This window comes from Bos grunniens, chromosome 17 (genome assembly GCF_055505025.1).
Source record: "Bos grunniens cultivar Pamir isolate PY7600 chromosome 17, Bosgru_T2T1.0, whole genome shotgun sequence".
NCBI lineage: Eukaryota > Metazoa > Chordata > Mammalia > Artiodactyla > Bovidae > Bos > Bos grunniens.
Genome location: NC_141181.1, coordinates 18,811,994 through 18,835,913, shown reverse-complemented (window position 1 = coordinate 18,835,913; position 23,920 = coordinate 18,811,994). Strand labels below are relative to the sequence as shown.

At 37.4% G+C, this 23,920-nt stretch overlaps 1 protein-coding gene across 48 annotated transcripts in view; it reads right to left on the bottom strand.

Annotated features, from left to right (window-relative positions):
- The window catches only part of ELF2 (E74 like ETS transcription factor 2), a 99,319-nt gene that overhangs the window by 3,815 nt on the left and 71,584 nt on the right, over positions 1 to 23,920 (bottom strand). For 13 of the 48 annotated variants that reach the window (XM_086346675.1, XM_086346674.1, XM_086346650.1 and 10 more), the window contains 5 exons: positions 7,093 to 7,206; positions 5,367 to 5,540; positions 3,072 to 3,110; positions 2,588 to 2,674; positions 60 to 252 (listed from right to left, as the gene is read on the bottom strand). In XM_086346675.1, coding sequence (XP_086202801.1) covers positions 60 to 252; positions 2,588 to 2,674; positions 3,072 to 3,110; positions 5,367 to 5,540; positions 7,093 to 7,132 — 533 coding nt within the window. In that variant the 5' untranslated portion in view covers positions 7,133 to 7,206. Of the gene's footprint in view, positions 1 to 59; positions 253 to 2,587; positions 2,675 to 3,071; positions 3,111 to 5,366; positions 5,541 to 7,092; positions 7,207 to 14,172; positions 14,472 to 15,585; positions 16,328 to 23,920 lie in introns of those variants that run through there. The other 35 variants (XM_086346682.1, XM_086346655.1, XM_086346683.1 and 32 more) reach the window with 11 other exon arrangements.

The following is a 23,920-nucleotide window of genomic DNA, read 5'->3' as shown; positions in this document are numbered from 1 at the left end:
CACGCACTTTAAGTATTAAGAGATACATAAGTTTTCTTTGAAAACTCTTGTGTTCTTACCTCAAAGCTCGTCCCATAGTTTCATAGTTCATGTCTGGCTTGTTCTTATGCTTTCCCCAAAGCTTAGAGACAGCCTTTGAATCCACAAGCTTGAATATGCCTTTTTCTCTCTGAGTCCACTTAATATATCGAGGACAAGTATTTTTATCTTGAAGTAGATCTAAAAGAAACTCCCACAAATAGGTTGTGTTTCCTTTGAAAACAATTATAGACACTGATTAAAAATTCATCAACATAACTAAAAGCAAGTATTTACTTAAGCTGAATAAAAAAATCAATTTACTACTGATAAAGAACAAATGTACTAAGAGTCTGCCATTAAATACTTGACTATATTATCAATCATTTGTACAGTGCCAAACTGTGTTGTCTAGTGAATAACAGTTCAAGAAATAAATAACAGTTTTGAAACTATAGCTGTATCATAAGGCCATGCACTATTTTATTTCAAATTAATGACAGAAAATAATGTCTGGGATCTCAGGAGTGAAAATAAAGTGGACTGGTAAGACATTAAGTCTTGGCAGATGGCTAAGATTTGCATACCAGAAGGAAAGGAAGGAATGTGGGTAGGAAAAATAAGGAATTTCGTCCCAAAGAGAAGAGAGCATCACTCTTTTTTCTGAAGGGTGGGGAGGAGTAGTGGGCAGTGTTATGAGAAGACTAAAGACAGGCTGCTGTTTTTCTTTATTCCCTCCATAAGCCTCTAGGTACAGAGGTTCGTAAACTGATGAAAGAAGAGAAAGAGAGTCCTGAGAAGATTAGAATACATAAGCCATCACTGAGCCACCGGGTCATCTCTAGGCTCCTGCCCACTAACCCTTTACTATCCTCAAAAATTCAGATCCAAGGTTACAAGCTAGATGAGAAGACCCTTGGGGTGGGGAGGCTTCCACTACTCAATCTAAACACTGATGCTCTTCCTCTAGCATTTTCATCCTGAAATTTCCCCAAAAATTCAATAAATCCAATAACCCATAGTTGGGCCCTGTGTGCATTCTCTTGACCTAAAAAGATTAATCTTCAACTTTACAATGTTATTACATTTGTATCTCCGAAGCCCTATTACATCAGTGTCAATACCTAAAAACTCTTAGTGTTAAATCACAACTTTCAACTACATCAGTCTCAACTGAATCAAGAGGTATAGCTGGGGATTTTTATTCTGTCTATGACCTGGAGATTATAAGAACTCATTCTAGAAGAAACTTTTGTGCAACAGACAATGCCTTGTACATAGTAGGGATCTGAATGCTCCTGTGTCTAATGAATTACTTATAGTTAGACCCATTGACATTCTTCAGATTATCTTCAACTGCTTCATTCCAGTTATCATCCCTAAGTTAAAATGAACAATTCTATTTCTGGTTTTAAGGAAAACAGAATTCAGAACAGGAAGCCTTCTTTATCAGATAAGGTAGTTCATGGAGTCTATGCAGACATCATAATTTTGCAGAAGACGAAGCACTGACTGAATTTTTAATCCAGGTGTGACTATAATGACTTTAATCTTCACATGACAACATATTGCCTCAGGTTTAATAATACAAAACTGAAATTTTAATGAAAGATGATTTTGACTGGTAAAAATAGGTTACCACGAAATTTTTTTCCAGTGGTAAACATAAGGTCTTTGAATATAAGAGATACCATTAATGATGGGAGTAATTTTAAAAACAGTAATAACTGTATATTTACAGTTTAAATTTCTAACACTTACTACTAATAAAGTTTTAAGGTTTTCAATACAAATTAAAAGATAAAACCTAAGATGTTAGGAATGTAAAACAACCAAAGACAGAGAAGAAAATAAAACTATCCTAAACTTGTCCCAAACTGAATAATAGTTCCTAAGTAAATGGAGGTTTACATAACTGGATTTTTAAAAATCTAACCAAATTTCTTGGTAGATTCCCTGACTTAATTTTATTAAAGACTTAATCCAACAAATTAAGAGAGCAGAGAATGTAGAAGGCTTATTGTTATTTTTGCTTTTAACAAGAATATACAAATTCAATATACACATCAATTTTTTAAAAATACGTCAAATTTTTGTTTAGACATCCTTACTGACATGACTGAAATTGGCTGATTGGAAAAGCAAATTCACCTTGCTTCTATCAGTTAAGAAAGTATGTATCAGAAATGAAGTCTTAGTTTCGTAAACCTTCTCAAATGTAAGTGCCTCCATTTGACTCTCCATGAGGATGGGTGTAAACACACACACATCGTCCAAAACAACACAGGTGTGGATCAGACTGCACTTAGGGCCTTTTCCAAATCCAAATGCTTGCCCAGCTTCACTCCCTACAGTTTCTCTATGCCTACAGAGCCTCACTGGGTAAGGACCAGGCAGAGATAAGTTTGAAAAAGCTCCCCGTGTGATGCTCATACACTCTAGATTAAGAATTACAATCCAAGACAGCATTACAGTGCATACTAGAAGTAATTTTCCTACAAATGTACTTGACCGGGGGGAAAAAATATATATATCCATCTCGCCTACAAAACAGCCCTCCCCAAATTACCTTTTCCTTCTCTGGGTTTCTTCTTTATACCTAAGTCAGGAGACCCATTGGAAATTGGTGACTGCTGGGTCTTTGGTTTACGGCCAACTGAAAAAAGAAGATATTGAAACCATACGTGGAAAACAGGAAAAATAACAGAAACATGATAGCAGGCTTTTTGATAACACATTATTTTTGAAACTAGACACTAATTTATGGATTAATATACTGTGTATATAAAAGCTGCTTTTAAAAGGAACATTAAAAGCACTTCTGCAATATAAATTACAGCAGTTCAGTCGCTCAGTCATGTCCGACTCTGCGACCCCTCTTTGCGTTGATAGTAAAATCAATGTATATGGCAAGTCAGGTACTACTAACCTATTATTTACACGGTCACAGCCTCAATTTGCTAACCTTTTCCAATAACGTAGCAATGGAAACAAATTCTAGTATAAACTTTTGTTTTCTGTTCTACAGAATTGTTAGAAAAAGCTTTACCTACCTATTGCAGAAGATCTGATAATCTGCGAAGCCCTTTGAGCTCAAATGAGGAAAAGTAAAAAATATTATTTTAAACACTCTCTACCGCTCTGAGCCAATCAATTCACCAGAATTAAAGCATAAATTTCCCCACCTCAGGTATAAGAATAAAAAAAAAAAATCTTCCAAGTAATTGCTTCATGTCTAAGAAATGTTTGTGCCCTTTCATTTCTCCTCACTCACTTCTGCCCTAAGCCGCGCTCAAGATAGTCCAACATCCACAATGAACAGAAAAGCAAGAGCTACACTTCTCTACAGTAAGGAAAGAGTATTTCTGAAATGTGTTGTGTTCAACCCTCAGCATTGAAGAATGAATGCTGGCAGGTGAGGGAAGTCTCAAGAAAGAGACTGGGAATATTAAGTATAATATTACTGATTTGGTGATTGTCATACACCTGGGATTTCTGATGTCTCTACTCTTCATTAACAAGGATTATCTAGAGCTAAATTAAAATGCCCTAATTTATATTTGAAAAAGCATAGCTATTATATTCTAGGATTTCATTATGGTAATTCTAATCAATAAGAAGTATGTTTTGGCAAAAATTAAAACAAAGTTCATCAGTCTCCTAATTAAAAATAGAGCTTAATTTCTCAATTTAAATACTATTTATATGTACAAAATATTTATATGTACAAAATATGCAGTCAGTAATAAGACCCAACATCTCTGTCTCCTAAATTCAAGCACAAAAGCCCAACTCCTTAATGGAAAGGTTAGTCCCCAAAGGCTTGTTTTCTTATAAAGCAGCATGTCCCAAATCATGTTATTTGACAAATAGGTTATTCATCAGTAGGAAAAGGGTTCTACAGTCAAATTAACTTTCAGAACTGCAGATAATCATCTCTTGGAGATTTATAATGCACATTAGTATATTAAAAGCTCTGGAAATAAAAATAAGGCCCTACTATTAAAAATAACCTACCTAACTTTCTATGTCCCAAATGTCCTTAACCACAAATGAGTAACTGGTAGTGTTACATATAATTTTTAAATTGTCATTCATTAAGACCACCTATTTTCAAATACATAAGATTAGTATTAAATTGGCAAATTATTTTCTGGTTTATACCATACTATCATGTACACAGATCAACCTATTTATCTAGAAATCTTGGTTCCCTAAATACTCCCAGCTTTTCATAGTCTTTCTTCATTTAAATCTAAAATTTTCTTAGGTAATTTTTAACAGTTTGCATAAGATACAACCAGCCAAAGGCTACAGTCGGCAGTGGGTAAACAGGGTTATTTACATGTATGCCTTTTGTTTAAACATTTACAGGGCAAAGTAATTCTTCCTTCTAAATTCTCTCATCCATGCCTTATCTCAAATACATATATAATCTACATTATAGAGAGAAGGCAACTGTGTTATTCTGTTGTGTCCCTCACAGCAATGAGGCATAGACCTGTGAACATCAGAGCAATCTGAATGATTAGATAATACCATTATTCCTAACACAACTTTCCCCCTTATTTTTTGCCTTTGATTTTATCCGCCCCCCGCTCTAAAATGTGCAGAAAGAGGCAGAGAACAAAGTGGAATTAGGTGAGTACCCATTTACACAGAATTTCACTTCTTTCAAATTTTACCTTTGATTCAAACAGAAAAAAAGAACCCACTCAGGATGCTGGAGATGGACTGGAGCATTGTGTTCACCCCACCCCCCCAACCCCCAGGATCAGATGAACACAGGTTTCAGCAGGAGTCAAAGAGTAAGTGGAAATGCTCTTTACCCAATGGTGAGTTTAGTCTCCTCAGAATTCCCTATGGGCAATCTTGATGTTTTAAGGCCAAAGATAGTGGGGAAGAAAATTGGGCTTTTTATTTTAATGCCCACAAAAGAGTAGGAAGATAAGGTTATGAAAAACAGAGTCAAGAATACTTTTAAGTTACCAAGTACCTAAAAGGATCAGGAAGTAGAAAAATGTGCAATGACTCCCTGATCTTCCTTCTGTGTTGTTCAGTCGGTCAGTCATGTCTGACTCTTTGCAACCCCATGGACCCCTTTGGTGTATCAAGCTCTTACTATAATCTCATTTTGGGGCAACTACTTTTAGGGCTCAACTACTAACTCCTTTAAACTCTATGAACATGTTAAAAGACACAATTAAAAATCTCAATTTTTTGAGAATATCTAATCAGTATAACATTGATCATAAATATAGCATATATTTCCCATCTCCCTTGATGGAGAAAAAAGATACTACAAAATATTTCACCCAATTTCCCAGAAATTTATAAATACACCCTACCTTTTTTCTTTTTCATTGGTTCATGGCTATCTGGTGATGTAGGAATAGGAGAGGTATCCATTGGTTCAGATTCTTCAGTTGACACCTCCACTACAGTTTCTGTAATGACATCTGGCCTCATAGCAGCATGGATAAATTCTGGAGTTGATACACAAGGAGGGACAAACACTTCCACTATAAAAAAAAGTTGAAAAATTAAAATTTCCCACCCCTATTAATGCCTCTTAGCATGGACAATTCAATTTTTAACAAAGGTGAGGTTACTAAGAATTCATCAAAGCAGGGTAAGAACTTGAGGCTAATTTGTTGAATATACGATATGATCTAAAGTATGTAAGTAAATAGATGCAAAGAAACTCGACCTGAAGGAAATGTTAATCTTCGGGGTAAAGAGGGAGATCATGAGAGTCAACCCTCTTGCTTCACACTTTAGGTACTTTCAAGTTCACTGTAAAAGACTGTATCATTTTGACAACTGGGAAAACAGTTGAAAATAGAACAGTATAACAGTGAGTTAATAATTATTTTCCTTCTACTTACTCATCATTATTCTCTAACAAGAGAATATTTATCTCTAACAAGAGAATAAGTATCTCTAATATTTACCTAACAAGGTAAAACATACACCTGGTATAACATTAAAATAATGAAAGTGTATTCAGTGAAAGTAATCACTTATGGCTCTCTCTCTCTTTTTTTTTTAAAATAACTTTTGGCTGCACCCCAAGGCATGTGGGATCTTAAGTTTGCCCACCAGGATCAAACCTGCACCTTCTGTATTGGAAGGCTGAGTCTTAACCACTGACTGGAGCACTAGGGAAGTTCCTACAGTTCATTTTAAATATGAAAAGAAAACCTGCTCATTACAGCCAAATGAATATCATCTTTCAATCTTTTATGTAACAGAACAGTCCCTAATATTTTGGGTCACTGAAATGGCGCATACATATTTTTAGTATTCTATTACGTACAATAATGTTACTCTGGCTTCCTTTCAATGTGCCTGAGTAACTAGGATATGACATTTCCATTTCAATTAACACATACTACTATAGATTAATACACTGACCAATGTGCACTAATTTTCTTCTCATATTCCTGAATAACACACAGGATTACTACTCTAATTAAAAAGTACAGTTGATCTTAGTATTTACTGTAAATCCCTAAAAGAAGGGTCAATCTTACCGTATTACGTCAAATTAACATTTGGACATTAAAATTAGGGACAAAAAGATTCTCAAAGGCAATCTGTAAAAAGAGACCAAAACCAATGGAAAACCTGAAGCCTGAAGGGAGTGTGAAGAGAGGTGGACACTGCCTCCTGTCTCTTCCAGGGAGTGGTCCCAGAACTACTGCCCGTTATCACTGAAGGAAGGACTCGATGTGGCCATGGGTGGCAACAGCTCCCATCAGCCATTCTCCAGCCATGCTCTTAAAGTTTCTTATTTACCCAAAGTTAAGGAAATGAGACACAACAGTAGGAACAGCAATTTGACATTTATCTGTCTACAGTGGGCATCTTCTGATTCAATTATTTTGAAAATTAAGTATTTAAAGGATTTAAGACTTGTGAACATTGACAGGTAAAGACCAGTTACTGCTGTCATAGATATTTATGTACAATAGACTTTGAGAACAACACTTCCCTTGGATTAAAAAAAAATTTTTATTCTAGATACATGAAATGGTATATCTTTAATATAATAAAGAACAGTTCACATACCAGGGCTTCTTGAATCTCTCAAGCAGGTAGGAGATTCCATATGAAGCAGGGCTTCAGCAGCTTCAATTGTCTTATCTGTACAGTGTGCATTACTGCTATGAACTGATGCTTCCACTGGAGGGAAAATAAGTTCCACTCAATAAAAATGCATTGAACACATTACTGAACTAAATGCTCATGTTTAGTTCATAACGCTAAATAAGCCATTAATACATATTAGTCTATACAAATTACAGAAATAATTTAAAAACTAAAACAAACCTGCCATTTATAAAATGAATGTTGATTCATTCAGCAACTATTGAGATTAATTAGAAATTTCTGAATCTTATCCAAAGGAAAACAAAGATAGACTCTTGAAATTTGAACTCTGTATCAATTTTAGGCCAAAACTAACTTGAGGTGTGTGGGGGGGGATAGCTGTAGATTAACAATCCTATGAAGTCTATTGTAATTTTAACATATTGCTACTAAAACCGGGGGTTAACACCTACCAGAATCAGTCAGAGACTCATATTTCTAAATTACTTTAATGAATTAGTTCAATTCTTACAAACCCTCTTGGTGAGTGCACCAGAGAACTTAGAAATTTTCTTCATAATTATCTGCTTTCTTCTTCAAGATTTCACTGGCTTTTGCTGGGTTTCACCCAAGAAATTTAGAAAGACAAAAGAGAGTGTTCCTATCCCCCCCCCCAACCCCAGCCTTCATGAAGCCTTTCCTAATTCTACCACCTTTTGTAAGTTCTCTAACACTTACTTTATGCTTTGCTGGTTAAATTATTTGTGAAAAAGCTTTGGTTTTAGTTTCTGACACTTATTTCTGTAACCTAAGGCCAGTAATTTAAATCCTTGTATGGCCCAGTTTCCTCTTTCACTAAATAGCAATATTACTTACCTCATATAGTTTTGAGAATTAGATGCAGTGATTTCCTTAAGAATTTAATAAATGGTGATAATTTCTTATCATTTCTATGTGATTATAAGCTCCATGAGATCAGGGAGGGCTGGCTCCGCACCCACCCCCCCAACTTTTTTAGCCACATGGCATGGCATGCAGGATCTTAGTTCCTAGACCAGGGATCAAACCCATACCCCCTGCAGTGGAAGCGTGGAGCCTTAACCACTGACTGCCAAGGAAGTCCAAGGGAGGCCTGTCTTAATCACCTTTATATCTGTTATAGTTCCTAACATAGATAGATTCTTCATATAGTAGGTATGTAAGTATTTCTTTTATTTATTAAAGTTAAGGACAACCGAGAGACCTTACAGGAAAAGTAGCAATCCAGCACAAACTCATTATCCTAATGATATATTAATTTCACATCCTGATTTGAAATACTGAAATTCTACTTTGTAAGAGGATCTGAAACACAAATATGTTTAACAGTTTCTAATTTGATAGCTCTTTCTCAAGATGTCCTTTCAAGGACTAAAAGAAATATACAAATTTCATAAAACCATTATATATTCACAAGTTCTACACACTAAAGATATGCATCTTTTCAAATTATTTCTAGTAAACTTTTAATTGAAAAAGATTTTTTCACTTAGTTTCAAAATTCACCAAGTGCTAAGGCCTCAGCCTTAAACACCAGTCATTTGGAGAACATTTATAAAAAATCCACTGACTGCTTTACCACCTGTTGCACATCATCCACACTCTCAACCAAGGTACCGAGTCTCTCCAGTTGCTCTTTCCATTTATGGAAATCTGCTCAAAGCTAAACAGTTCCAGAGAGGCAGCCAAACCTCTAAGTAAATCTATCTTTAGGTGACCCTGCTTACTCTTATCTGCAGCTTCACTGAAGCAGAGGATTCAATCAGTCCTTCTAGCTCAACTTTAAGACACTTACTATTAGTAAGTACAAAATGTATTACCATTCTCAAGTATTTTTTTTTTTTCAAATTACCTCCCTACAATACTCATGTGCACTAAAGAACCTTGGGAAGCAGTTTCAGGGTTTTAAAGTTTATTCTAAGAACTTTATTCTCTTTAAAGTCTGCTTGTGTTGCAATTTAGCTGTTGTCTGAGGTGCTATTAATAAACTACCCTGGGTAAACTAATTCCTTATGTAATTGTATTAAGACACACCCTAAAACTCTACCATATTAAAGTTAGAGCTCTGAGTATTTGATAATAATACATCAATAGAATCTTACCAGATATTTTAATGTTTTAAGTTATAAACAAAATTTCCCAACAGTTACATATTATGCTGCCCCAAATTCCTACATAGCTTGAGGTATATTTTCAAAACCATGATTTCATGTTAGTTATGTCAGTGAAAATTTCCTAGCTCTTATTTCCAACCTCAACCTCCCCTTTCTAAGTTCAAAATATTATTTCTCTAAAATATCGTACATGTACATGGTAAAACAAAGAAAAAACATACAAATTAAGAAGAATATTAACACATTTATACTTTAAATTTAGGATGAGAATATTAAAAATGCATAAATTCTCTATGAACTAATGATCAGATCTTATACTCTGCTATGTACAGTCAATAAATGGTTGTTTAGGATCTACCCTGTGCTACAAACCTGAGATACAAGTGTGGAAAGATCTCTGGCCTCATGAAGCTTATACAAGTAGTTCAGAAACTATCGAAAAGATAAATAGGAGTAAAATATTTCAAAACAAAGATGCAAAATAATTTGACAGTTTCCATGAATACTTAATCCATTTTGTTAAAAGAGAACACTATCTCCTTTACTCTTCTCTTGTTGACATAAGTCAACAAGTAGTTTTGGTAACATAAATTTAAGAAATATTTTTCCTATTCAAGTTTCCGTAATAATTGAAAACTTTTCAATATTATTTTATTCTTATCAGTAATTCAAATACAATTTGAATTCAATACAAATATAACTAAATAATAATTCAAATACAACTAAAATTCTGCACAATTCTTAAGGTAAATAAAAGTGTTGTGCCATCAAAGTAAGCAAACTTACAAGTGACAGCTGAGAATTATTATCTCTTTCTTAAAACTTGATTTACTGGTGTTTTTCTAGGCCTATGTATTAAATTTATGGGAGTTAAAAAAACTCATTTTAAAAATAGAAGCAATGAAGCAAAAAGTTATCTGACAGGCATATCATCAACTAGTTACCACTAGTAGTTAGGTTGCTGGTCAACATTCCTTGAAAAACTAAATGTATCAAATAAATTTCAAAACTATTTTGATCAGTGTCAAAATTAAGTTTGCTTATGCCTTCCTTTACTATTGCTAAGAGTCTTGTTCCATTTCTAGCTTTCTAATCAACTGGTGTTTGTATGGTGGATGATTCCAGACTCACTCAACAGCTGTTACTAAATACCAAACTTGGTAATTAAGTCTGACAAGAGACATACCTCTCAGCTTTGCAGAAGAGAATGCTGGCAATAGACTTAGCTCATAACAATGTTTTTAAAAGTCAAAAATAAAAATTAACAGCAATTTGACAGCCATAGGAAAAATTAGAAAACACTTCATTAGGTGATAGTGGTATTCCCCTACAAGACCATAAACTAGTATTTACAAGGCCATCACTCAACTACCACACCTGACTTACCACAGCTTATTCTCTGAAGTCCCAGGACTGTAACAGTAACAGATGAGTAAAGAACACAAATGAACACACTGAAAAGGAGGAAAGGTAAAGGTCTCCATCTTTACCTGTGCCCCTTTGACTTTCTACAGCTTCATTATAAGGTTAAGAACGGAAAGAGAATAAAATAATTTTCTAAAGTAGAGCTGTCTGATAACAAGAGCCACATGTAATTTTTAAATGTCCAGCAGCCCCACTGAGAAAAGTTAGTGGAAAGTGAAATTAGTACCTTTGACTTAACCCATATAACCCATATAACCCAGTATATTCAAAACCACTGTCTTTTCAACATGTAAAAGAAATTTACATGGTCAAGAAGTTTTCTACTGTTAGTTTTTATGTTTGAAAAAAATTAAAAATTTGGTTTATCCATCGCATTTCAAATACTCAATCGCCAAAAAAGGCTAGTCGCTATGGTACTGAAAGTGTAGATTAATTAAACTATAGTACAGCTATTTGCAAACATCTTTGGTCAAAGAATCTTTTTACACTTTTGCTTATATAAGTCTCATGTTTAGATATTTATCCTATTTGAAATTAAAACTAAAACTTTTACTTTTATAAAAAGTAACTTTTTCTTAAAAACAAAAATTTAAAGAGTAGTTTAGTTCACATTTCTGCAAATCTTTTTAATACATAGTAGAAAACACTGGGGCTCTCATACTTGCTTCTTCATTTCATCTGTTACATCCAGCCATGTAGCCTCTAGAAAACTCCCGTGAACATTCGTAAAAGTGAAAAGGCATATGTCTTAGCGTTATCATGAAAATAACTTGATTCCACAGACTCCCCTGAAAGAGTCTGGGGGGACTCCCAGGAATTTCAGTTTTTAAGAACCACAGGTGTAATTTAGTATCAAACATAATTAAGAACACCCAAATTCTACCTCTTACTTCTGTAAGTTTTAGCTTCTAAACATAAAACCAATGTGTGGACAAAAAATTATAATTCCATTTCCATAAGTACAATAGTATTTTGTCAACTTACTTGCACATGAAGTTTTTTTAACTTTTCAAAAATCAGAAACACTCTCCTGCCTGCCCCTTTCCACCAGTTAAATTTGTCCCTAAAGGAAACTGATGGTGAACTACCTGGAATGACTATTTACATATTGATAACTTACTCTTTAACTCATTTTTTTATGAATTTTAGTACTAATGCTGCAATGAATTCTGAAGAGTAATTTCTTAAACACATTTTCAAATAAATTTTTTAAAAATTAATGCCATTCTTCCAATTTTATTTCAACACAGGCCCTCATCTTTTCACTGCCTGCTAAATTTTTTTTTCAAATTAATGATCTTTTCAAGGTTGATACTTGGTATTCCTGTTTATAATAAATTAGATTTTCAAGTTCAAATTTCATGATTAATTTTGACAAACTAGACAGATTTGTTCTGTCCGGGAAAATACTTAGGCTGCATTTCCAGAAAAATTTCCCCCTTCCCCCTTCCCTTCAATAACTCAAAGCAGAACAATACTTTTGGTTACCCTATTTCTCAATTCTCTAATTCTCCACTTTCCCAATTTTCAATTTCTCAAAAAAAGATGAAAAAAAAAAGTCAAGGAAAGCATGTACTTGATAATAAGGGAGAATATTTTAAACTTGAAGTCTTCAAAAAACACAGACCACATGTACAAAACACTTTTGCATAAATATTAAGGAATATTTATTTTTCCTTACAGACTAAACATGGGTCTAAATTATTAAATAAACTATATCTTGTGTCTTATTCAACATACAGACACTTACAAAGATTGGTGAAAGAAGTTAACCTCGCCATTACATAATGACCTTAGACAAATTCACTCACAAGATGTAAATAAATCCAAGAAAATGAGAACCTTCACTTTCCATTAAATATATCTGAGCTGCCTATAGTTTTAGAGCTTTAAAAGTTAGTAGAGATCACCTAGTCAATCCTGTTCTCTTACAGAAAATGAAGCTTTAAAGCAGTTTAGGGACAGCTGGATGAAGATTCTTATCTCCTGACCTCAAGGTCAAGGCTCTTTCTCATATATCATGTTGCCAGTGAAAGTTTTTAATAAAGTATGTCAAGTCTCTACCACAAAGAAGTATTTTGTATGTTAAAATGAAAGTTATTTTTAATAAACAAGTGTATTTATATTTACTTCATTCTTCATTCAAACACCTCTGACAACATAAACACTGATAACTAAAGCTGAAGTTGATAGCTAAAGTTGACAGTTAAGTCTCTAAAGGAGGAAAATAAAAGCAAAAATATATCCTCTAACATCTTAACATATAACAATAGTGGTAATTCTAAGTGCTTTGTACCTACTTAGAAACAACAGTTATGCTAATAATATTCAGTTTAAAGCTTATCTCCTCTAAAAGTTTTCCTTACTATCAGTTATTCTATTCTACACTTATCATAAACCCATACAGCAATGACTTTAATTAAATTTAACATTTATGTATTATATAGATTGTCACTTGTCTCAATTAGACTGTAAACCTTTGTGAGGAATAATTCTAACATTTGATGACTTCGCTCAAGGGAATAAAAGTATCATTATGTCCATTTACAAATACAAACCCTTTTAACATTACTCTCCCAACATCATTGGAAACTGGCAGCAATAAAAATTTAGATCCATGATTCTTCATTTTCCAGGTCACATTTCCTCCCCAACTTTTTTAATGAATAAACCTTGGATAAACTTGCAAACCTGTCTCAAATTTCCTTCTATTTATAAAGGAATTTCAGAGTACATGAACATGACTGAGGAAATATTTGAAAACAATTGTATTAAAATGTATTCTTCACAGAACACTATTATCACAAACTTCAATTGTAAGATTTGTATATACTTGTGAAATGCAGCAGAACTGGAAAACAGCATTTCACTTAAAAAAAAATCTCGTCAAAAGAAGATAAACTTTTGTATTTTTAAAACTGTAGACTATCTGTACGTATCCACTCCTAGCAAAATACCTACAGATCACATTCGGTTTTGATAATGCCAAAAGCTTATAAAAAGGATCTTCTCTTGGCAAAATTAAGCCCTCTTATCTTCACAGTATTTTTAAAAATTCTTACTGCATGGGCTATCCTAAAGTTCTCCTAACCACTAGGAACGTTTCTGAAAAGGTACATGCTCAACATGACAGACCTAAACAAAAGTATTGTTAGTACCAATAATATAAAGCCAAAAATTCTATCCCTTAATTCACACAGTATTAATAGACCGAACTTACACAAAGGGACCAAGTTCTCATTGTACTCTGCCCCTTTTTCACTAATATTTAAGATCTTTCTCTAATCAGAAAATAACTGTCAAATGTGCTTTCATCACTACTCACTGTGATTTTTCTTTGGGACTGTGCAGTGTTACATTTTAAAGATTAAGTTCTGTTAAATATACATTTATGATTTCTCCCAATCGAATTGAAACAGAGTTTCCCCAAACTACTAACTTCACTGCCTAAAAACAATGGATGGAAAACAGACGGTAAGACCTTTCACAGCAATGCTCTTCGATGACTATTCCCCATCTTCCAGTTCCCATCGATGGCGATATGAAACAGAACCCAGGGAAAGGAACATTTATGTTCACTACAGTAAGTAAATCGTACTCAAGCACTGCTACGCCTATTCAGGACTCTCACTGCGCTGTCTGCTATTAAGTAAAGCTGCTTTTTCTATGTAACTTAAGTCCGTGCCCTTCCGCTGCAGCAGTGGCGCTGCACATCCCCCACCCCCGCGGCCACTTCCGTGTTTACACTCCTCTTCCCTCCAATTCCATGCGTACATTGTCAGCTTCACTCCCGCCCAATCTTCATTGGCCCAGCGCGGGCCCGGAGTCCCGCCCCCAGAAAGCAACGTTCTTATTTGGAACAACTCAGCGAGCAGATTGGAACCAGAGGCCTGTCAATCCCGTCCGTTCTGTCCTCTCCGAGGCGCTTCCGCTAAGGTGGGAGGCCTGGGGGGGAGGGGTAAGGGGGGCAATTCCTGGCGGAGACTTCCCTAGGGCCAAGACTCCCTCCCGCCCGCCCCACCTTCACCCACTGTTTACCAAAATAAACGTTCTTCTCTGACTCCCCAACGCTCCGGGGCAGGGGTACAAAATACATTCCGTGTCTTTTCCATTCTCCCCCCGTAAAAAAAAACAACCCACGAGGGAAGGGGCATAAACCTACTTCTCCACTGCCGCCCACTAAACGAGGAAAGGGAGGCGGGCCCTTGAGAGAAACACCACCCCGGGCCGCTCCACGTTAAGTGACCCTTTCCAGAACCGTTACTCCTGAGACCGCACAAGGTGGAGATGTGAGGACGAGGGTCAGTTTTTTTTTTTTTTTTTTTTTGGCGCGTATCGATCTACCGGACATGGCCCGGGGCTGCCTCGTCTATGCGGAAGTCGAGGGTTTGTGGACCAAGTCTGAAAGAAGGACGGGGCGGGAGTGGCGAGCGTCCACCCGAGAAGCCGGCCGCCCCCGACCGCGGGCAGTAGCGGCCTCTCGGGTCAGACAGCGTGGCAAGCGCTGCCGGGAGACAACAGCCTCACTCACTTCCTGGTTCCTCAGCAACTGGGGTGAAGCGCACAACTCGTCCGCCCCCGAGTCCCCAACTTAACTGCGGTTCCGTTCCCCGGCACCCGCTGCCAGCGCTCCGCCCGGCAGCTGCCACCGCTGCTCCACAAACCCACCCTGAAGCGACAGCGCCGGATTCGAGGCAGGTTACTCTCCAAGGTGATCACTTCCTGATTCGTCGCCTCCATTACTTCATTCACTACCCCCCTTTCCCCCGGCCGCCCCAGTGACTGATGGACATGGTCCCCCCTGCACTGACCGCTACAGGGGAGCCACCCCGCCTCCTGTGCACCCCCTCTCCTGCTCCACTGATGCACCGGAGGAAAGTTCCCCTGTCCTTACCAGCCCGGATGAGCAGATCCAGCTGGTTCGTGGGTCCCTCATGCAGAGACGTCGCCATGTTTATCCCGGGGCTGGAGCTGCTGCTTCACATTGACTTACACCGTGAGCAGCGGCGGCAGGGGAGGAGGCGGAACCCGCGGCCGGAGACACACGCCGTGTGGCCGACACACACTCACGCACTCGCACACTCAGACGCCCGGATCCTTGCGCGTCCTCCGACAGGAAGCCGAGGCCGGCCCGCCTCCCGCCGCCGGGCTGAGAAACCCCACCACCTAACGGCAGGGGCGGCGGCGGTGGCCGCCTCGGCTGGCAACGCGATCCTTCCGCCCCGCGCCCAGACAGGAAGTCCCGGACGCCCGCCCCGGAGAGCGGCCGCGGCCCGCAGCCTAAGGGGACACCTGAGGCTGGAAGTCGCCCCGGGAGCCGCGGCTAGGACGAGGCCCCTCGGCAGGAAGAGGCACATTTCACGCTCTGCGAAAGAAAAGTCTGCAGTTGTCCCCACTCTAGAAAAGTCATTAATCAAATTTTCTTTCTGGAAGAGATCTAATCCTAGTCCTGCAGCTGTAAATAAAGGTAGCTGTTTAACTTGTTTGGCCGTGTCAAAGCTTATGCTACATGTAACCCGTTCACTTGAAAGGCTGCACTTTAAAACAGAATACCAACTAAAAAAAGGCATACCCGGAAAACATTATAAAAGCTTTCCTTGAACAAAGTAAGGAGCATCCAGTTACTCTCAGGGACCGACCTTGTCCTTTCCCCTCTGCAGCAGTGTTAGCACTCTAGATAACTGTTTATTAACAAACAACAGAACATGCCAGCTTCTGAGAGATTAGATTATCCTCCCCCAGTTTGCTAGTCATGAAGTTTATGTACCCTCTTATATTTGGTTCATTCTGAAGCAAACATATTTCACATCGTCTACTTTTAAAGATCTTTTTGATCAAACTAACCTTATTACAAATAACCTACATATTAAAATATAGTAGAAGCAGGAGCTATATTGCCACTTAGTGACTACAAACTTACACACAAGAATTCAAGCCTATAAAATGACTTAGATGAAGCTTCATTAAACACACACACACACAAAATGCTTCCTTGGTTTCAGAGTTTCATAATATTAAAAAAAAAAATGTTGCCATATAGTTTCTACACAAAACATAAAACAGTGCCTCCCTCCGGAATAAGTGTTCAAAAAGTATTTGCTGAATAAACAAAAGAAAATTTTGTTACTTATTTTTAATAAGGTGTAATTCTTATGATCTAGATTTAATGAACTATGCTGATAACTATACAAAAACTTTTTCCAGTGGTAGTATTAATACAATGTCATTTTACAAATATTTGCCCAACATGTCAGTGCAACTTCAGAGTAGATTACACAGTCCATGACTATTTTCTTTTCTTCTAAATATTCACTGATTCCCTTGGACCTTTCCCCTAGTCCTACCACCATAATCCCCAGCCTCCGCAAAAAGAACCTATCTGCCATTTCCAAAGTACAACCTTCCCTTAAACCAAACAGGGATTTCTTTCCTGTAGTTAGGTAAACTTGCCACCTATTGGACAAAAAAACTGTATGACTGGTCGCTTTTATTTTTTTAAATTTCTAGTTAATTTAAAATAAGGACCATCAATCTACAGCCAGTATCATAAACTGAGAGTTTCCAGATGAGAGTATGATAAGGAATAGGAAGGAGCTAATTTCTAGCTTTAGACAGAACACTGAAATTGATAACAAACCTGAATTTCCACTCTTATCAGTCAACAGATATTAATATGTTTTGACAGGAAGAGAGTGAGGCAAACTAAAGGTTTATTTTTTCTAGAGGCAACAATCTGACTTGGCTCAAAAGGAAACAAATTATCTTCTCACTGTGGGAATCACTTTGAAGCATCATACATAACTTTCATCTTACTATTTGCTTCTTGAGGTTTATCTTTTAAGGAAGGTAACAGTGTGTGTCTTGTGTATTTTACTCGGAATATATCTTAATTAAGGGGATTCCCTAGCGGCTCAGTGATTATCTGCCTGCCAATGCAGGAGATGTGGGTTTGATCCCTAGGTAGGGAAGATCCCTGGGAGAAGGAAATGGCAACCCATTCCGGTATTCTTGCCTGGGAAATCCCATGGACAGAGGGGCCTGGTGGGCTACAGTCTATGGGGTCATAAAAGAGTCAGACATGACTCATCTACTAAACAACAACAGAATCTTAATTATACAGACCCATATCTGCCTTATATTTTAACTTCCAAGGGAACAGACACTGTGTCTATTTCTGCATAATACTTCAGTTAATATATACACATATAATATTTATGAAATATTAATACAAATTATGTAGAAAGGCTAGAAAATATTCCTATATATGTAAAGCTCTTATAGAAACATAATTCCCTAGAGTTTAATGCAATTCTGTTTGGGTCCTATAACTAGGCTTTCAAAAGCCACCAATAACAAGCAAGGTGAGACCAAGTTACAAAATGGATGAAAAGTTAAAATCCACTTTACTATTTTAGAAATTATAGCTGCTGGAAATATAAACTGGTACACACTTTCAAGAAAGCAATGAGTGTCAGATATCAAGAGTCTTAAAGAGGTAAATATATACTGATCTAGGAATTTCATTTCCAGGGCCTAGCTTGAGGAAGTAAGAAATTCAATGAACTGTTTTATTAAAAACATGTTCAAAGAATTTTTACAACATGGTAAAATGTTAAAATGTAAATGTGGCAGGACTAAAATATAATGAATTTCTTCCATACAATATCACTCAAGCCATGTAGACTGTGAAAATATGTGTATATAATGCATATATGTGTGTATATATACACATTCACATACATACATCTGCATTTCTGAAGATTCAAGATAAAGCAGGTATTCATAAGCAGAATTTTAAAAATTGAATAAGAATAGTTAGGTTAGCATGATAGAAACTTTACAGCAAATTCATATCCTGCTCATAACATTGCAGAATGACATTCTTTATATCAAAGTATTCCTATGATCTAGTAGGGAAAAAAGGTAAATAATAACTTTTACTGAAATCAAAGCCACCAGGGTAAGAGCTTTACCTTAAGTTTTTTCACCTATTCTGCTTTACATTTCTGTAACAGATATTAACACTCTGCTCATTTTATAGATGAGGAATGTTGAGCAAGGTCATGGTGTTCAAGAGAGCAGAGCCAGGATTTGAACCCAAGAATTCTAACTTCAGAGCCCTTACTCTCAAACACTTCAGTTCAGTTCAGTTCAGTTGCTCAGTCGTGTCTGACTCTTTGCAACCCGTGAATCGCAGCACGCCAGGCCTCCCTGTCCATCACCAACTCCCGGAGTTCACTCCAACTTACGTCCATCGAGTTGGTGATGCCATCCAGACATCTCATCCTCTGTCGTCCCCTTCTCCTCCTGCCCCCAATCCCTCCCAGCATCAGAGTCTTTTCCAATGAGTCAACTCTTCGCATCAGGTGGACAAAGTACAGGAGTTTCAGCTTCAGCATTAGTCCTTCCAATGAATACCCAGGACTGATCCCCTTTAGGATGTACTGATTGGATCTCCTTGCAGTCCAAGGGACTCTCAAGAGTCTTCTCCAACATCACAGTTCGAAAGCATCAATTCTTCGGTCTTCACAGTCCAACTCTCACATCCATACATGACCACTGGAAAAACCACAGCCTTGACTAGATGGACCTTTTGGCAAAGTAATATCTCTGTTTTACAATATGCTATCTAGGTTGGTCACAACTTTCCTTCCAAGGAGTAAGCGTCTTTTAATTTCATGGCTGCAATCACCATCTGCAGTGATTTTGGAGCCCAAAAAAATAAAGTTTGATACTGTTTCCACTGTTTCCCCATCTATTTCCCATGAAGTGATGGGACCAGATGCCATGATCTTCGTTTTCTGAATGTTGAGCTTTAAGCCAAGTTTTTCACTCTCCTCTTTCACTTTCATCAAGAGGCTTTTTAGTTCCTCTTCACATTCTGCCATAAGGGTGGTGTCATCTGCATATCTGAGGTTATTGATATTTCTCCCGGCAATCTTGATTCCAGCTTGTGCTTCTTCCAGCCCAGTGTTTCTCAAGATGTACTCTGCATAGAAGTTAAATAAGCAGGGTGACAATATACAGCCTTGATGTACTCCTTTTCCTATTTGGAACCAGTCTGTTGTTCCATGTCCAGTTCTAACTTGCTTCCTGACCTGCATACAAGTTTCTCAGAAGGCAGGTCAGGTGTCTGGTATTCCCATCTCTTTCAGAATTTTCCACAGTATATTGTCATCCACACAGTCAAAGGCTTTGCCACAGTCACTAAAGCAAAAATAGATGTTTTTCTGGAACTCTCTTGCTTTTTCAATGATCCAGCGGATGTTGGCAATTTGATCTCTGGTTCCTCTGTCTTTTCTAAAACCAGCTTGAACATCTGGAAGTCCACGGTTCACGTATTGCTGAAGCCTGGCTTGGAGAATTTTGAGCATTACTTTACTAGCGTGTGAGATGAGTGTAATTGTGCAGTACTTTGAGCATTCTTTGGTATTGCCTTTCTTTGGGATTGGAATGAAAACTGACCTTTTCCAGTCCTGTGGCCACTGCTGAGTTTTCCAAATTTGCTGGCATATTGAGTGTAGCACTCAAATCTTTCAGGATTTGGAATAGCTCAACTGGAATTCCATCACCTCCACTAGCTTTGTTTGTAGTGATGCTTCCTAAGGCACACTTGACTTCACATTCCAGGATGTCTGGCTCTAGGTCAGTGATCACACCATCATGATTATCTTGGTCATGAAGATCTTTTTGTACAGTTCTTCTGTGTATTCTTGTCACCTCTTCTTAATAAATTCTGCTTCTGTTAGGTCCAGACCATTTCTGTCCTTTATCGAGCCCATCTTTGCATGAAATGTTCCCTTGGTATCTCCAATTTTTTTGAAGACATCTCTAGTCTTTACCATTCTGTTGTTTCCCTCTATTTCTTTGCACTGATTGCTGAGGAAGGCCTTCTTATCTCTCCTTGCTATTCTTTGGAACTCTGCATTCAGATGCTTATATCTTTCTTTTTCTCCTTTGCTTTTCGCTTCTCTTCTATTCACAGCTATTTGTAAGGCCTCTGCAGCCAGCCATTTTGCTTTTCTGCATTTCTTTTTCATGGGGATGGTCTTGATCCCTGTCTCCTGTACAATGTCACAAACCTCCATCCATAGTTCATCAGGTACTCTGTCTATCAGATCTAGTCCCTTAAATCTATTTCTCACTTCCACTGTAAGGGACTTGATTTAGGTCATACCTGAATGATCTAGTGGTTTTCCCCACTTTCTTCAATATAAGTCTGAATTTGGCAATAAGGAGTTCATGATCTGAGCCACAGTCAGCTCCCGGTCTTGTTTTTGCTGACTGTATAGAGCTTCTCCATCTTTGGCTGCAAAGAATATAATCAGTCTGATTTCAGTGTTGACCATCTGGTGATGTCCATGTCTGGAGTCTTCTCTTGTGTTGTTGGAAGAGAATGTTTGCTATGACCAGTGCGTTCTCTTGGCAGAACTCTATCAGCCTTTGTCCTGCTTCATTCCATACTCCAAGGCCAAATTTTCCTGTTACTCCAGGTGTTTTTTGACTTCCTACTTTTGCATTCCAGTCCCCTACAATGAAAAGGACATCTTTTTTGGGTGTTAGTACTAAAAAGTCTTGTAGGTCAATAGAACCATTCAGCTTCAGCTTCTTCAGTGTTACTGGTTGGGGCATAGGCTTGGATTACTGTGATATTGAATGGTTTGCCTTGAAAACGAACAAGAGATCATTCTGTTGTTTTTGAGATTGCATCCAAGTACTGCATTACAGACTCTTGTTGACCATGATGGCTACTCCATTTCTTCTAAGGGATTCTTGCCCACAGTGGTAGATATAATGGTCATCTGAGTTAAATTCACCCTTTCCAGTCCATTTTAGTTTGCTGATTCCTAGAATGTCAACGTTCACTCTTGCCATCTCCTGTTTGACCACTTCCAATTTGCCTTGATCCATGGACCTGACATTCCAGGTTCCTATGCAATATTGCTCTTTACAGCATCGGACCTTGCTTCTATCACCAGTCACATCCACAACTGGGTATTGTTTTTGCTTTGGCTCCATCCCTTCATTCTTTCTGGAGGTTTTTCTCCACTGATCTCCAGTAGCATATTGGGCACCTACTGACCTGGGGAGTTCCCCTTTCAGTATCCTATCATTTTGCCTTTTCAAACTGTTCATGGGGTTCTCAAGGCAAGAATACTGAAGTTTGCCATTCCCTTCTCCAGTGGACCACATTCTGTCAGACCTCTCCACCATGATACTCCCGTTTTGGGTGTCCCCAAACGGCAAACACTTCCCCAAGCTCCAAAGTAACAAGGCTTGTTTATCCATTATGATGCATTTAGTACCTACTTTTCTGAAAATTCCTTAATATTCCTTCCTTCAAGAGGTAGAATATAATTTCCATCTCTCCCTTTGAGTGTAGGCTGAACTTAATGGCTCACTTCTAACAAACAGAACAGAGGTGAAGTGATCGTACGTGACTTCAGAAAGTGCTTGATCTCTTGCTATTGAGTCAATCTGAGGAAGCATCTCTGTGGAGAGGCCTATTAGACAAGTAACAATGGCATCCTGCCAATGGTCCTATGACTGAACTCTCTAGGACACAAACCGTCCAGCCTTAATTAATCAAGCCCTTAGATATTCCATCCTCATGAAAGATCCTGAGTTAGGAACCATGCAGGTAAGTCAATCTCCAATCCTTAATCTCAAAAACTAGATAATATAATGTTTATTGTTTTAAACTGCTAAATTTGGGATGATTTGTTAATCAGCAAAAGCTAACACAAAAAAGGAGCAGTTTAAACTCCCAACTTGTCACATTTTACAGCTTAAAGAAAGAAGGGAAAAGTTTAAAAATGACCTGTAACTTTCAACTACAGAGTCCTGAGCAGTTCTTTCCATGTCTGTCTGTATAGTCTGAGCATCAATTCTTTCCTCCTCCAGCCTCTCCATTTTAAAAATAAGTAAGTCATCAAAATATAATCATTACCATTAAAGTCTAATATGAATGAATGAACGAATGAATGCATGTGTACTCAGACGTGTCCGACTATTTGTGATGCCATGAACTGTAGCCCACCAGGCTAATCTGCCCATAGAATTTTCCAAGCAAGAATACTGGAGTAGGTTACCATGTCCTCCTCCAGGGGATCTTCCTCACGGAGGGATCAAACCCACATCCCCTGAAGCTCCCGCACTGGCAAGTGGATTTTTTTTTTTTAACCACTGAGCTACCTAGGAATCCAGGTCTAATATAACCAAAAATAATTACATACCCTTGGGTATTTCAATGATTTTATGGTCCTGGAATAACCAAGATGGTAAAAATTCTTTAGAGGTATGTAAACATACACTTGTGTCTTACACCACACCAATTTTAATGTTTTTAGCTTATTCTGGTTATTTCCTTTGTATCTTTTATCTAGAAAAAAGAATCATAAAATCTTATGGTTGGAAAGGTGCCTAGAGACCACATCACCTAGAGATTTTGAAAAAAATTAAGGACCTGAACTGAACATCATGATCTCTTTTCCTGACTTCCATGAATCAAATATATTACACTTTGAAACCAAATATGTAACTGTGTGCTCTATTAGATACAAGTACCAAGGGCAACAGGCTTTAAAAAAATTACAGGTAGGAATCAAATGAAGGAGACATTTTATCCATTTAATGTCATATACTTTTAACATCCTGTAATTTTGGAGAAGGATAAAAACTTCCTATTTTAGTGATAGTAACTCGATAACCACCAATGGTAGGGTTATTTGAGAATCACCGGCTTTATCCAATGCCCTATTTTACACATCAGGAAACTAAACCCCCAAGAAGTTAAATAATTTAACCAAAATCACATGGTAGCTTATGATTTCAAGGTTAAAAATTCTACAAAACAATATTCTATAAAACTTAGAAGTTACAACATGGATGAAAATTTTCACCCATTTTACCATTTTATAAATTATAAAGTGTTGATGTTTTACTTTTTAATGTCAAAGCTAGCGCAATGGTTAAGAGTATTCCTCAGAAATTAAGAAAAAATTGAAAAAAAATTTTGAGCAGTGAATGGTGGGAGCAGAATAAGAGGGGGTCAGTCTAAGTTTTTCTGATACAGCCAAACTAACAATGAAACTCAAAGCTGGGGTATGGTGTGTTGGGCATGTTTAGCAGGGAAAAAAAGAGTCATGAAAACTAAGGTTTAAGACAAATATATCTATCAGGACAACAAGCTGGAATCAAGAGATTTAGGACCTTTAAGTAAAGCTCAG